Genomic DNA, 15,168 nt, shown 5'->3' on the forward strand with positions numbered 1-15,168 from the left:
ACCTGTCAATAGACGTTGAAATCGACGATTTTGTCTCGGTTTATTGACACTGTAATTAAATTCATTATAATTAAAATAAATTGATGCAAATTGTGTATTAAATTAAAATTTAGTTATTTTTTGACTGTTATGCAACAGATATACGTTCATTTTATTAAAAAAAAATAGAAAAAAAATTATTTTTGTAAAAGCTTCTTTCTTACACTTTTTCATAAGAATCTTGAAATTTCTCCACGTCGACAATTGAAATGGCTTAAACCTTTTTAAAACCTTCTTAAATTCGCAGAACAGTTCTAGAAAAGGGTAGGTTAAAGGAAAGCAGGTCAGATTACATGAATTTCACTAGATATAAACAATTTATATTAAATAAATTTCAATGTTTTGATGAGAGTGTCAATAGGGGTTCCCTGTCGAACAGACGTTCCTTTCACCCTATACGTTCTTAGTTACGTTTAACAATTATGACGTCAAGAAGCAAAGGGGAATTTTGAAGATTTCATTGAAATTCTTTGAGTAAATAATTAATTTCCACAAACTTAACAAAAATTCAGTAAGTTCGGCTAGATATATAGAAAGTCAACAAGATAATGGCATAGTAGGTATTTTTTTTACTAATTACTTCTAATTTGGAAAGTGAAGTTCAAACACAAATAATAGTCAACGTTGTCACACCAATCTTACGCTTTGTTAATTTCTCTATAAATAAAATAACAAGATTATTAATTCAATAAATTATCTTTACCAGCAATAATTAAAATAATAATTTGAAATGCATTGACTGACAGTTGAGGTAAATATTTAAAGCAACTTTTTAGGGGAGCATGGAGCAATTTCATGCACGGAAGACTACAGAAAGAACATAATTTTGAGTAAAACTTTGTTTAATGTCATTTAAAAACGCAAGAAGCTCCGTCATTCTCCTCTTCAGCTCAGTGAGAAAATAGTCAGAATTCAAAATTGCACTCTGTTGCGTTTAATAAATCCCATGACTAATCTCATATAGGACAATAATCATGTGCAAGGACTCTTCACACTTGTGAGATTTGTCATATATGTAAAATTGTAGAAGTCAGTATTTATGTTAAGATCACAACACAACTACCGTAATTTGAAACAAGATAGTCATTTCCCTCTCGAGAAGGGTACCGTAACTAGGTGTTCGTAGAGAAAGGGAATCAATCTTGGTTCTATCGAGTGAACGGGAGTATGGAGCTCCGTGTTTTGGACCCTAAGGAGTGGATACTTTTAGTATCTCAGGGCTCAGGACAACAAAATTTTGGTCATCTTTTTAAATATTTTACCTGTATTTCATAAATCTCATGATTAAACTCACCAGTGATAAAAATTTTGTATACATATTCTGTAAATTTGTAAGAATTCTCACATTTGAACTATTCTTGGGAGGTCTAGCTTAAGCTTTCGAATATACGACGATTTACATTTATCAAATTATCACATTTCACATAGTTGCTAATTTTTTGTGTTATCTCGTGATTATTGTCATGAAATTTATTCATATGACAATCTCACAAATGTGCAGAATCCACTCCATGACTTTTTTCGTTTTTGCTGAGAATAGTCGTAAGGTATCTGGTACTCAGCTGAATGCTTTTTCAAAATCTTTCGCGATTATTCTCACTTATGACAATTCTCATTTTGAGCTGAATCTGCTTTCAAATTCCTCCGTTTCTATTTCCTTAAATTTATTTATATATTTTTTTTGTTAAAAAAATCAGACCTGTTGTACTAATGCTAGGCTTACACATTGTTGCTAAACTTTTATCTTAGCTCGTGACTATTCTTATGAGATTTGTCCTAATGACAATTCTCAGAAATATGAAAAATCTGCTCCATGACTTTCTCGCGTTTTGATGAGATTAGTCAAATTGTTTTTGGTATGCAGATGAATGCAATTTAGAGTTCTCTCGTGATTTTTGTCACTGATGACAATTGTCATATTGAGCTGAATCAAATTTTAATGGGATAATCTTTTCGATTACATAAATTTCTAGCTAGTCATACCAACGCTAGGCATGTTTTTAAACCTATTTTTTTATAACGAATAAACGCAAATATCCTAATCAAATTGACTGTCCGTATAACTTTTACCGCAAATTGATCATATTTTTTTTTTAATTTTTGATTTGTCAGTCATAAAATAAAATTCTGATAAAAATTGCGCAATACATAGATCAAAAAACTTAATGGAAAAACCTTTTTTTTTGACCGCAAACATTCTGCAAGTAAATAATTATTCGTAGAAAATTTTTGGCTGTAAAATTTATGCAACAACCATAAAATATACCTGCCTATTTGTCTGATAATAATCTTAACAATAAGCCTTAACTTGCCATTGAAAAGCCATAAACATCTTACGCCATTCATTTTTTCAGTTGATAGCGGAAAAGTACTCTTCCCAACTTTTCTACTAATCCACTAAATATTACACAATAATCCATTTATCATTTTTAGTGCATTTCATCTTGAATCCTGAAGATGTATTTATCGGCAAGAATTAAACAAGAATTCCGATCTGTTGATGGATAAGTCATAAACTATAATGTTTAATCCTATTAGATGATAAATATTTATATGATACTACTATGTAATTAACAATAGCTATGAAATATTTATTTATGAAATCTATAAAACTACAGTAAATTGATACGTTACATTGTTACTTTCGTTTTTGAAGAACGGGTTTGAGTACATGGCATAAAAATCAATGAAAATAAATCTCAAAGTCCAAAGTCTTAGTGCTATTCTGGATGGCAGAAAGGCAAGTGGAAAATATAATTATGCATGGTTTCACTTTCTTTCGTCGATTTCATTCCAAAATTCAGCAGCATCCATGCGAAATTCATCAGATACCTTTACCAGAACTTCTTCTTTGATGGAATCGGAATATTTAGAAAATTCTTGATAGCTGCAAAATCCATTAACTTCTGCTGTACATTTCTTGTGACTTATCCAAGATAACTTTTTACCATGGGCAGCAAAATTGGCCAATACCCTAACATAAAGGTCACTCATACGAGCTTCAATGGATCCCAATTGAATGTCAGGGAAACGACTTGGAATACGAAACATAAATAGCAAATCATCTCGGTATCCAACTCCGAAATCTCGATCAGTATTTGTAGTTCTCTTGGTATACCGGAACTCACTCTGGAAGTTGAATTTATAAATGTGAATGGGAATTTTTTCTGTGTAAACATTTTCACGGAATTGCTTGACATTGTTATAGAGTGATTGATGAAAGTAGCGATCACTGATCATCTGAAAGACAGAAGAAAAAAATAGATTAGGCAAATTAGGCGTATTAATCTTGAGTTTCTGTGAAAATTTCTCATGGGAAAATATTCCCAAGCGAATTTTACGAATTTATGGCAAAATGAGTTTTTCGATTGATCTTTTATTACTCAATTATCTTTCTTCTTATCAGGAAATTAAGCGTACTTGTTAGAATTATTGTTACGGGTGAGTTTTCAAGTGAAAAAGTCATATGAGTTTATTCGATTTTTGCAAATTAAGGAACGGTTTTGAAGCATCGAACGAAGGAAATTTCGTACACTCGATTTTTCCCTTATTCCTTAAGAAATTGGCCGTTATCAGTAATTTTATCCTTTCCTTCACATTTCCTGAAAAGCACCTGATGAAAGTCATTACGAAAGATAGGAAAAAGATCGAAAGATGTGAAGCTTCCGTAGACTGAAGCTTCGAAGCGATCTCCTATGTCGTGAGAATTTTAAAATTAAATTTATCTAATTTATTTTTTGCTTTGTTTGTGTATCAAAAGTAAGAGTTATTTTGTTATCCATTTTGAAATTAGTGACTTTTCTATCATATGAGACTTGTCACGGAGTTTGTCACACTCTAGTGAATCGCTTTTTCGGAAGTCTTTTTGATTATTCTCACCAAAATTTCGTAAATGACAATTCTCACGATGAATCTGTTGAACTCTCATCATCGATGAGATCTCTATTAGAGTTTAAACTGAAAAATTCACGGAAAAAAATTAAGAATAAAAAAAATATAGCTTAAAATTCTCACAGTGAAATACAATAATGATTTTCTCACAATCTTCCTGTAAAAATGTTTTGAAATGGTATAAATTCGTTTAAACTTAATCAGTCTCTGAAGTATTCACATGGAAAAATTTTCTCCTGATTTCGAGAATAAAAGCCAAGAAGATAATTAAAAATTAGTATACGTAAGATATTCCTTACATTGATGAAGATGTGCTCATTCCCTGATTGAATAAAAGGGGTATCCCCGTCGAAGTAGTAATTCAGCACGTTATCAACGTATTTGGATGGAAATTCCAAGAGTTTTGGTAGGATTTCTCGCATTCCTTCATTGAATTCTCCTAGAAGAGTGTCATTGGTTAAAATAGGTGCCCGATAGGTCCCATCATTGGGTGTGAAAGTGATCAGGATGGGCTTGGGATAGTATGTTCCATTGGCCCATGCCACGTAAGGGTTGACAGTGAGGAAAGGATCTTTCCAAGTCTCCTTCTCAATGCATGGTCTGTAGTTCACAAGATGATCAAAGTGCCAGAACTTGAATCTATCAGAACTCTCCCTCAATATCTCAGCATCGACCTTCCGTAGTTTGGACACAATTTCCTTGGTGGTGAGACTTTTGTAGTCCACAATACCTGCATACCTTGCTTGACGTTTGAAGTGACTCTTGGGGTTCTTCAGCAGTGCCCAATGGGCCAGAGATCCACTCTGGAGGATGACTTGATGGAAGAGGAGGGATGATTTGGCATTCATCATGTGCATCATCACTGCAGCACAGCCTGATCCCTGACCGAGAAGGGTAACCAATTGAGAGTTCCCGCCAAAAGTTTCTATATTGTCTCTAATCCACTCAAGAGCAAGCTGTTGATCCTTGAGGCCGAAATTCCCCTGGCTTGCGGTGGTACCTGAGCAAAGGTATCCAAAGACCCCAAGTCTATGCTGGAGGACAACTAAAATAATATCCTTCCGGTTCATAATGTAATCCGGAGAAAAATCCACATTGTTTCCAGTCCCAATTGAAAATCCTCCTCCTGTGATCAGAACTATCACTGGCAGGTGCTTCCGAGTCTTCTTCCTCATGGGACGGTAGATATTCATGTACAGACAGTCCTCCTCACCAGTACTTACAGTAAGCCAGGATGCATAAATCTTCTGGATGCAGGTGCTCCTGGAGAAAGTCCCATTCCAAATTGTCGGATACCAAGGTTCAACTGGTAAGGGACTACGGAAACGGAGTTTTCCAACAGGAGGCTTAGCATAGGGGACACCAAGAAACGCCTCATAGGGTCTCTGATGTCCTGGTAGCACTGTTCCCAAGATACATCCACATCGCGGACATACGACTAAGTCCCCATTTTGGGATTTGCACTGAATCGCGGAAATGCAAAAGAAAGCACTCACGAGAACAACCTTCATCGACGGCCACATTTTTAGATCTGAGTAGAAACCTGGGCTGAAATCTTGACCAAACTCTCCAAATTTACTCCACATTTCGGCATAACGGTCAACTTTAAGTCATTCATTGACTGAGAAATAAAGACGATTAAACGGGATTTTAAAATTTATCTTAAGATGCGATGTACAAAAAAAAAGAACGACAGCAATTAAAAGTCGGCCAAATTGCACGGAAGACATAACTTTTTTTTATGAGGTTTTTATCTACCCAAGCTCAGCTTTAAGTAGTTTAACATGAGTTTCAGAGGCAACACCTAAATCAATAATTGGAATTTTATTTGGGTATTAGTACTGCAGAATTTTATCAAGATACTTGACGTGAGATTTTGGAAAAAAATATTTTTGAGAAAAGTAAGGAAGTTTCAATTATTAGGGAAAAAATCCTTGTTTAATTATTTAAATATGGTAATAGAAAGGCTTTATTGTTGATTCTGTATTTTTTATCCTTTTCTCCGATTACATTTTTCATTTACAATAAATCTATATTTCTGCAAAAAAAATTATTTTCTAGAAAAATTTAAAAACTAAGCTAAAAAACATGCACTAAAGTTATGCATGGTTGTTCATTTGACATAAAAATATGCGTGAATATGTAAGAATCACATCTAACAATTGAAAGGAGTGTCTCCGAAACGTCGTACTGAGAGAATAATGGAGAAGAAAGCACAAAGGTCATCACCGTGTATAATTTCCTTAATCGGTTCATTACAGGCTCAGAACCGTTTGAAACTAGTTCATACGTGTTAAAAAATCCAAGACCTTTCCAATAAGCCAATCATAACCCCATTGGGTTGATAAATGCGCTCTCTAGAGACTTTTAAATCTTCTACCTTGCAAAAGGGTATCTCACTAGCGCAATAAGCAAGAGCGATGGCTATGTCACAGTTGTGAGTTCGAGTCCCGCCCGGTGCAAAGATTTGAATGGCTGATTTAAACAATTATCTCATGTAATAGTGACGTAATATGTATAATGCACCGCCTTCGCCCAACAATTCCGGAAACATGGCAGAAGCATCCACACCATGGGAAGGCGCTCCTGGGCGGTCTACAATGGACTTAGCAGATCCCTCTAATACGGGATATAGACATTGTAAAAATTATTACCTTGTAATACAATATCTCGAAACGATTAATAATACCCTTACAAAACCTATTAGGTATGATTAAACGGTATTTTCGTACAAGGACGAAATGTCCGCCTGGGTAATTTCTAAAACGTATCCAAAAAGCTGCTTGTTTTCAAGCTTGGGATTGCTTATTTTAAAGGAAAGGAGTGGCATGTTAATGGTCCCAGAGTCAACTTTTGGGGAGATCCCCCGAAGATCCAAAGTCTCTATCTCCAAACGTTTGGCCTCCGGGCGTGGTAACTGCCAGACGGGCAGACGCACAAACAACGTGACGTTTTAACGTCGCGCTTTTTGTGACGAAAACCCGAAACCTCAAAATTTCAAAATTCTACCAAAATAATACCCCTTATGGACTCCTTACACTACAGCAATTTATGTCCATATTGAAGCAAATTCCCTACTTTGTGTAGGAAAAACTCTTCAATATGGACATAAATATCTCCAGTGTATAGAGGCCATTCATTAGACTGCTCTCTCTGCGAAGCTCGAGCTATAAAGATGTCAATTTTGAATATGGCACATACTTATTGTAAGTCTCACATAATTATATTTGTTTTTAATTTATTTATATTCCAAAAATCAGAATATCATATGTACAAAAATCAGACAGCATTTTTCTCAGTGTATTATCATATTTTTATGGAAAAGGACTTTTAAGTATAGTCTGAAAATGATTATTATTTTTTGTCACGTTTATTAATTTTTTGTCACGTTTTTGTCATGTTTCATATTTTACAATTATAAATAATTTATTATTTTAATAGATTAAATGAAGATGTATTGAACAGATAATTGGTCAATTGAAAAAAGTGGAAGAGTAAATTACGATATGATCAAAATAAAAATACCGTTCAATCAAATACGCTTAGATCAAAAGGGATAGATTAGCAGAGGATGAGCACAAGTCAGCAAGGTGGAAATTGATTAGTCGAACTAAAACCATATGCAGGGTAAACTTGGAATAGTCTTTTAAGAGAGTCGAGGTATTAAAAAAAATGAAAAGAAATTTTTAAACCATTCAAAAAACATTTGCTGAGCATTGTTTCATCCGTGTTTCACATATTATAATTATGTATGACCTGTGTGGCAATTACTTTTATAAATAATTTATTATTTTAATAGATTAAATGAAAATGTATTGAACAGATAATTGGTCAATTGATAAATTGGAAGAATAAATTACGATATGATCAAAATAAAAATACCGTTCAACAAAATACGCATAGATCAAAAGGAATAGATTAACAGAGGTTGAGAGCAAGTCCGCAAGGTGCAAATTGATGTTTAGTCAAATTAAAACAATATGCAGGGTTTAAATTTGGAATAGTTTTTCTTGCAATAAGAGTCGAAGTATTTAAAAATTAAATAGAAATAAGTTTATAAAGCGTTCAAAAAATAACGTTTGTTGAGCATTGTTTCATCCGTGTTTCATATATTATAATTATGTGTGACGTTACGTTTTATATTGCAAAGGAAAGGTATAGTTGAAAATAATTTATTTGCAAATAAATAGCATATTAGATTGTGAATATTTCATTTTATATAAAAAGTATATCAACTTTCATCTATTGAATGCAATGGAGGGTAATTTATTACGCTATATTTATTGTAAAATATAAAACAGGGATACAAAGTATGTTTAAATAGAAAAATACAAAAATTATCCAAAATTGGACTAAATATTAGACTTTGGACAAAGTTTTTAATACAATTTCTGATGTTTTCGTCTTAGTCTTTTATGAGGAAAATAAAAATGGAACATTAAAAAAATATGCAAAGTATAAAAAAGATAAATAAAACATGAAAAGTTTCAGTTATACCTGATAAAATCAAAGGTTGAACTGTAACTCTATATAAATTAAAATATTTCCAAAACTCCAAGCTTCACTTAAACACAGATTGGGCTTCATTTGCAAAAAGAAAAACATTGAGTAGTTCAATTGAAAATTTTCTTAACTAATTGTCTTCATATTTTATTTTCCAATGTTATGACATAGTAGAGTGAATAGTCATTTTCTCCTCAATTTGCACTATTCTAATTGTATAGAGCATTATCTGAAATACCTTTGCTCAACTACAATTACTTTTGATTCACGCTAATTTCTTGCATTTACGCACCATGCACAACATAATGAGATCGAAAAGTGATTATCATGAGTGATAATGATTCTCAAGGTTAAATGCTTCACTGCTGAATACATTTGATCTCCATTCGATGAATTTACTTCTTAACCAGTTAACTCACGTGCTCTCAGGATGAAACTAAAAAACATTGTTTATTTTGGTAATTAGATCCCTCTTAAATAGGAACAGTTGAATTGTCTGTTTGGTTTTTAAAATCAGCATGTGTCATTGTTTGACTTTAAAATTATGAAAGTGAGAATGACAAATTAGCTTAGGTTAAATTGCAATATTTAACATTTTTGAAGAAGGGTGACTGTAAAATTTTCCACAGCATTTCGTTGAATATTTCTAAATTGCTGTCTAGTGGGATGGAGTGAGAAAGAAAAGTATATTTATGGGCTTCACTGTAGTTAGCAATCCTACCATAAATCTGTAAACATTGTACACTTCTGTCAATAAATTTGCAATCAACCTTACTGTAATAAATAAAATAACGGAAGACAGTTCAAGTTGAAGTTGAAGGTGTTCACACTAAAAAGTCGATTGCAATCGTGTCTGAAAGGTAACACACGCAATTGCAAACATAACCTCTAAACTGGGTTATTTCTTTCGCAAATTGCACTAATTGTAGGGTTTGCATAAAATATCACAAGCACGATCTGCTTGAATATGAAACATTTATTTACATAGTATTATAAATAAAAACAATAATAAACTGTGTAAAACTTTATAATCAAATCTGCTTCATTTTTAGAAAATGACAGGTCTGTCAAAATAGTGTCACATGTCAAAATTACTTCGTAATGCTGCATAGGAATTAAAGAGTACGCGCAAACATTTTATTTTGTCTCTTTTATTGACAAAAGATATCAAAAATTTATGAAATAGTTATACCCGCCCTGAGAAAAAATAAAAAGAATTTTTCTTGTGGGAAATGTCAAATGTCAAATGTCAATTCAAACTGCCCCAATTCAAAGCTGCCTTACTTCCCCTAAAATTATTTTCCTTCATTTAGGGTTATTGTATTTCACATAATTTCTGCTACGTTTTTTGAAAATATTGCCCACGAAGATTGATAAATGTCAGATTTCCTCAAATGTTCGTACTGAGGAATTTGACTGTAGGGGAGACCGGGGTAGAATTTGCCACCAAATGATTTTTTTCATTGCTAATAATTTGTACAAAAAATGTTTGTATGAGGCTGATAAGTATTTCAATGAATAGTAAGGGAAGTATATATTTAGAATAAAGAGTGGTTTCCTCAATACTCCTTCGAAGGCAAACTATAAGATACCACTATCTAATACTATACGTGGCTAATTCTGCCCCGGTCTCCCCTAAATTTTGTTTAGTAAAAATCCTAAATCCTTACTAATTATTTACTCTATAGAATATATGATATAAAATGTTGGCAAAGCGTCCCAGGCTTTGCGAAATGCTCGAACTCGTGACTTAGATTCTATATACATCAGAAGTACTTTCGCATCAATTACCATTTACCGGTTCTCAACCGATTTGAACCGATTCATATATCATTCAAAAGATCCTCCAAAATTGTTTTAAAAGTATCGATTTACGGATAAAAATTAGTTATCGGCTATGAACCGGTTCATTACCGGTTCAGACCCGGTTGGAACCAGTTCAGTTTTATAGGAAATTCCAAGACCTTTCCAACGAGCCCAAACATGACCCCATTCGTTTGATAAAAGCGCTCTCTAGTGTCTTTTTAACCTTTGACTTTAAAAAAACCGTTATTAGGAATGATTCAACCGATTCAACGCTCTTTTCGTCTAAAGACGAAATGTTCGTCTGGGTGATCTCTAAAACATATCCAAAAATGAAAAATGGTTCCAAGTTACATGGAAAACTCTTTATTCCCTTCGATCTGAGAATTTCCAACTTCTTAATTTTAATAGAGGAAAGTGGGGCACCTTTAAATTGGGGCACCTTTGAAGTAGGGCTTCTTATCTAATTTTTAAATAGAACTCAACACTATCTTGATATAAATTAACATGATATACCTCTACCTTGATGTAATCCTAATTTCAAGAGTACTCCAATGCAAAGGTCCCCACTTCCTCCTGCTGATAAAATCTGATTTTTTGCTGAACTAATTCAAAGTTTTACTTCTCTTTTAGTGCTTAAGAAAATTAGCCGGCAATGCCACTCCTTCATTTTATCTATAGTTGCACTTAATGTAATAAGTCATAAAATATCAAATATAAATTGTTCGTCCATGCGGTTTTTACGCACTTACCGATATATTTTTTACTGTGCATAAACTTGTCATAAATACGCCTCATTACGAGAATTGCTAATAAATTTTAACGGGGTAATAAATATTTTAGATGAGCTATTCAAAAACAAGGAAAAATAAATTAATTTTAACAATCACCTTAATTCTTAGAACAATGTATAATATTGGTTTGTGAAAACATGAAAATTTGAGAACACTTTATCAAGAGCAATAATAATAAAATAAAAATTTAGTATTTTTTTTTTATTATTAACTCAAATTGAATATCGGAAATTTGTATTTCTGTATGATTTGTATTTCAAATCATAATAATGCCTCAGCTTTTGAATGCTTAATTCCGCAAGTCTGGCCGAGGTGTAAATTTAAGCCTTTAATGTCAAAATTTATGCTATTGACGGGGAATTTCTATATGCTGGAGCCGGAGATATAGTGCTATTTCAAAGAAAAATAAATAATGGTGCGATACCTATGAAAATAGAACGTGTGTTTTGGTACATTACTGTTTTCAAGTGCTTCAACATAATCGACTCTACACTTCCGGGAGTTCCAGGAGTTTTATTCTCCTTTCTCATGTCTACAAATTATCAAAAAATAAAATTATTTATATTTAGTTTTGATTAAAAATGGTTTTACTTTATTATTCGGATATATTAGTGGTTAATGAATAGTTCATTTGCAAAGGACAGGTTGTCGATTTTCGATAATAATTCGCACATAAAGCTCTCAGAGGAAATTTTTGGCCCCAAAAGATAAGGAGGAAATTAGAATTAAGTGTTTTTTTTAATTTTCAAATGAGATTTTGAAGAAAAATATCCTTGTTTTAATTGGCACACATTGTCATTAATTCTGGAATCAATTGAGTAAAAGCCATTTTAAATAATGGTTTTTAGGGGAGATTTTCTAGACCGAAAGGTACGTCCTAGAGTCACTTACGACTTAAACCGATATAAAACTTAACGTAATTATAGTCTAAATAATGATCAGATTACATTTCGGCTTAAACCGAAAACCGGCTTAGTTAGTGGGAAACTGATGGGAATTTAGATAAATCATTATTTTGATTATAAATCACGTTAAGCCGTCTCTCGGCTTAAGTCGTAAATGTGTCTTGGGCATTAGGATAAATCTCACCTTAAAATTTTGATTTCAAAAGGGAGATTTCGAATTTCGAATCAAAATACCCCCGTTTAATGAACTTTAACAGTGCTTGGTGCCAAAATCAGGAATTAGGTCTGCGAAATTTGATTTTTTCTGACACTAAACTTTTGTCAGTCTCTGTGGTAAGATGGAACTATTAGTGAAATGAGAATGAAAGCGAAAGTGCATGGAAATTGACGAAAAGCTCTTGCTGAAGAGTTCAGTGAATATCGGACACATGGTGTAATGTACCTACATAATTTAAGACAGGTGAATGCTTCATCGACGGTCACTCAAGTTGATCATGAACGTAACCTTGTGGCATTTTTTAATGGATGTTTATCAATTGCATGCTGCTCCACCTTCTTTTGGGCGCCAATTCCACCGAAAAAAAGTGTCCATAAAATGTGATGATGCACGTGCTAATGCCAAACACCTCAGCACTTTTTTGTAATTTCCTGGTTGGGACAGGGAACTAGCTTAAATTAAATATAAATAGACAATGTTTTCCTTAGTATTGTGGTTTCTTGTCGCGTCGTTTTCACAGCTCATCGCGAAACTTCAATTGTAATTGTGTCAAGTTCAAACAGTTAAAGTTGGAATCAGGTAGTTGAGGTACAAAGTAAATTCCAAAAGGCTTGACAGACATTCTCGAAGCAGATGAGAGGAAAATGGATTTGAGAAATAAATAAAAAAGAAAAACAACAATATTTCCATTTGGAAATGTATGAGCCTTTCAGTCACGTAAATGGTTGCAATGAAGCAATTTGTAACCTTATATGTTGTAAAGACCATAGAGAAAAAAATTATTTAATTGTTTGACGTAATGATTGTGCATTTCCGCATGCTATCTAATCCGATTGCAATGAAATAAAAAAAATACTTTTCCAATATCAGTCATTGTAAAAAAAATTCTATCCTTAATCTCAATTTCGAACAAGTCTGCCAATGGAATCTTCAGAAGGTGATTGATGAGGCCTAATCTCAGAATCTCTCTAATTATTTCATAATTCTGCTAAAATTGGGATATCATCAGAACATTTGATCTTCAATAATTGGAAAGATGTTTACCTGATTGCGATTATCATAATTAAATCCGTATACTTATGGATTTTGTACAAATTGTACTCATAGATGTGTAAACACCATAATACCTCTTCAGTCAAAGCACAATGCAAAGATAAATTAAACCACTCTAGTCACGCACTTTTAAGCTCGTTTTTGCGAAAAAACAATCAAAATTATACAGAAGAATGAAAGAAATTAGAAAAAAAAATCGTACACTTTACTTTTGTCCATCACCTGGTGCTGAAAGTTTAAATAAAAATCACTCATCTTTTCGAGCCAAGATGCTTTTTATCAGATTTAAGAATTTCATCTCAATGAAAGAAAAAAAATTAATGCTTAATCATGAGCAATTTATCCTTTAATTAAAACTAATCATTAGAGTACTTAGCAAATAATTAATAACAGAATGTAGTATTATCAATAACAGACATCTCACAAATTAATCTAACGAAAAGCGCCGGTTATTGCATTTTCTAATCATACATTTTATCATCTTTTTTTTTGAAGAAGGCCTCTTATACTGATAGTAAATACCTGAAATAATTGATAAATAATAGATTATTTAAAGCACGTGGCTTACGGCCAATGAATTGAATATTAGGAATTGTATAGTATGAAATATACAAATTATTCCAATTTTAATTATTTATTGGTTGTCTCGGTTGTCTTAAATTTGTTGCATTTGGTAAATACGAAAAAAACGTTTTTGCGTGAAAATTCTATATCATTCGTTAAGCTTTCCTCTTCAGTGCCAAATCAATTATTTCGACAGAGTAATTTAGAATTAATTTTGTCAATTTGTAATGCTTAAAAAACCCAGATTGTGGCTTGTTCAGACCTTATACACCTTGTAGAGGTGTGCAGTAAAAAATCAAACTTGGTCAATAAAAATTGATCAGTATTCAATTTAGAACTTTAAAAGCAGTGAAATTTTCTAGCAAGTTTAACCAAATTTAAAATAAAGAGGTTTTCATTTTAGGGGAAAGTGAGGCTACATTGAGAACACTAATTTTTCTCATATTTCTAAAGGAAACTATACCTACTCCCAATGAAAAAGTTTTGTCATATTGACAATAAGAGTTTGTGAAAAGGATGTTTTTCAAAAAAGAGAAAAATATTTTGAGATAATAGCCTCAATTCTGAGACCAAAATCAAGATCAAAATTTGAAGTTGTCAAATATTTCCAAAATCAAGATTTCGTATTCTGATGCGAAGTGTTTATGGAACTTAAAATGTCTTAGCTAAAAAACAAGATTTCAAGGTTTTCCACACTTAACGAAACGTCACTTCTAACAAATATCTTCATTTCTCTGTTGAAATTTCGTCATATAAATTAAGAAAATTAATTATAGGACGTATTAAAGAATAAATGAGAGGACATAAACGGAAATACAGGAAGTACAAATCAAAATTGTGACCTGTGACAAACCAAGAAATGCTTATGCAAGATGTGATTATTTTGCAAGTATTCTCAGGGTGGTGTACTTCGATGTGTACATCTAGAAATACGTGCCATTTTGGTTAAATTACAAGATCAAACACAGTATTTTTCAAAGTAATTTTCTTTTTATACCATCTTTTATAGAAATATTTTTCATCAATAGTGATTTCCATATGAAACTCTTCAAATTGTTTGATATCTTGAAAATTACAAGCACCTCCGAGAGGGTCTTGGAATTATTTAAAGAAAACAAGAAATTTGACGTCTTGAAATCTTGAAATATTGGTTCCAGAATTGCTAATCTTGATAACCACACGGTTTATGGCTTGCATTTCAAGATTCCAAGACATTCAACAAGATTTGACATCTTGATCCTGATTTTTTGATTTCGGAATACCAAAATCTTGAAATTTTCTTGATCTTGATCTTGGTCTCAGAATTGAGGCCAATATTGACTTATGGGAGGATCATCGAAGATCGGAAGTAGATATCTCTTTCTGTCTCACCTCTAAATAGCTTAACAACAAAATTTCA

The 15,168-nt window shown here is 32.5% G+C and overlaps 2 protein-coding genes across 2 annotated transcripts in view; one reads left to right on the top strand and one right to left on the bottom strand.

The window, feature by feature from the left end:
* The window catches only part of LOC129802066 (putative inorganic phosphate cotransporter), a 62,015-nt gene that overhangs the window by 9,609 nt on the left and 37,238 nt on the right, over positions 1–15,168 (top strand). The gene's annotated exons all lie outside the window — the stretch shown is intronic.
* On the bottom strand, positions 244–8,506 carry LOC129802067 (juvenile hormone esterase-like). The gene has a single exon (XM_055847625.1). The coding sequence runs from the start codon at positions 5,514–5,516 to the stop codon at positions 4,131–4,133; it is 1,386 nt and encodes a 461-aa protein (XP_055703600.1). The 5' UTR covers positions 5,517–8,506; the 3' UTR covers positions 244–4,130.

This window comes from Phlebotomus papatasi, chromosome 2 (assembly GCF_024763615.1).
Source record: "Phlebotomus papatasi isolate M1 chromosome 2, Ppap_2.1, whole genome shotgun sequence".
Taxonomy (NCBI): domain Eukaryota; kingdom Metazoa; phylum Arthropoda; class Insecta; order Diptera; family Psychodidae; genus Phlebotomus; species Phlebotomus papatasi.

What these genes read in the sequence shown, in the direction of transcription:
- LOC129802067 (XM_055847625.1), bottom strand. Translation starts at nt 5,516, where the DNA reads ATGTGGAGTAAATTTGGAGAGTTTGGTCAAGATTTCAGCCCAGGTTTC.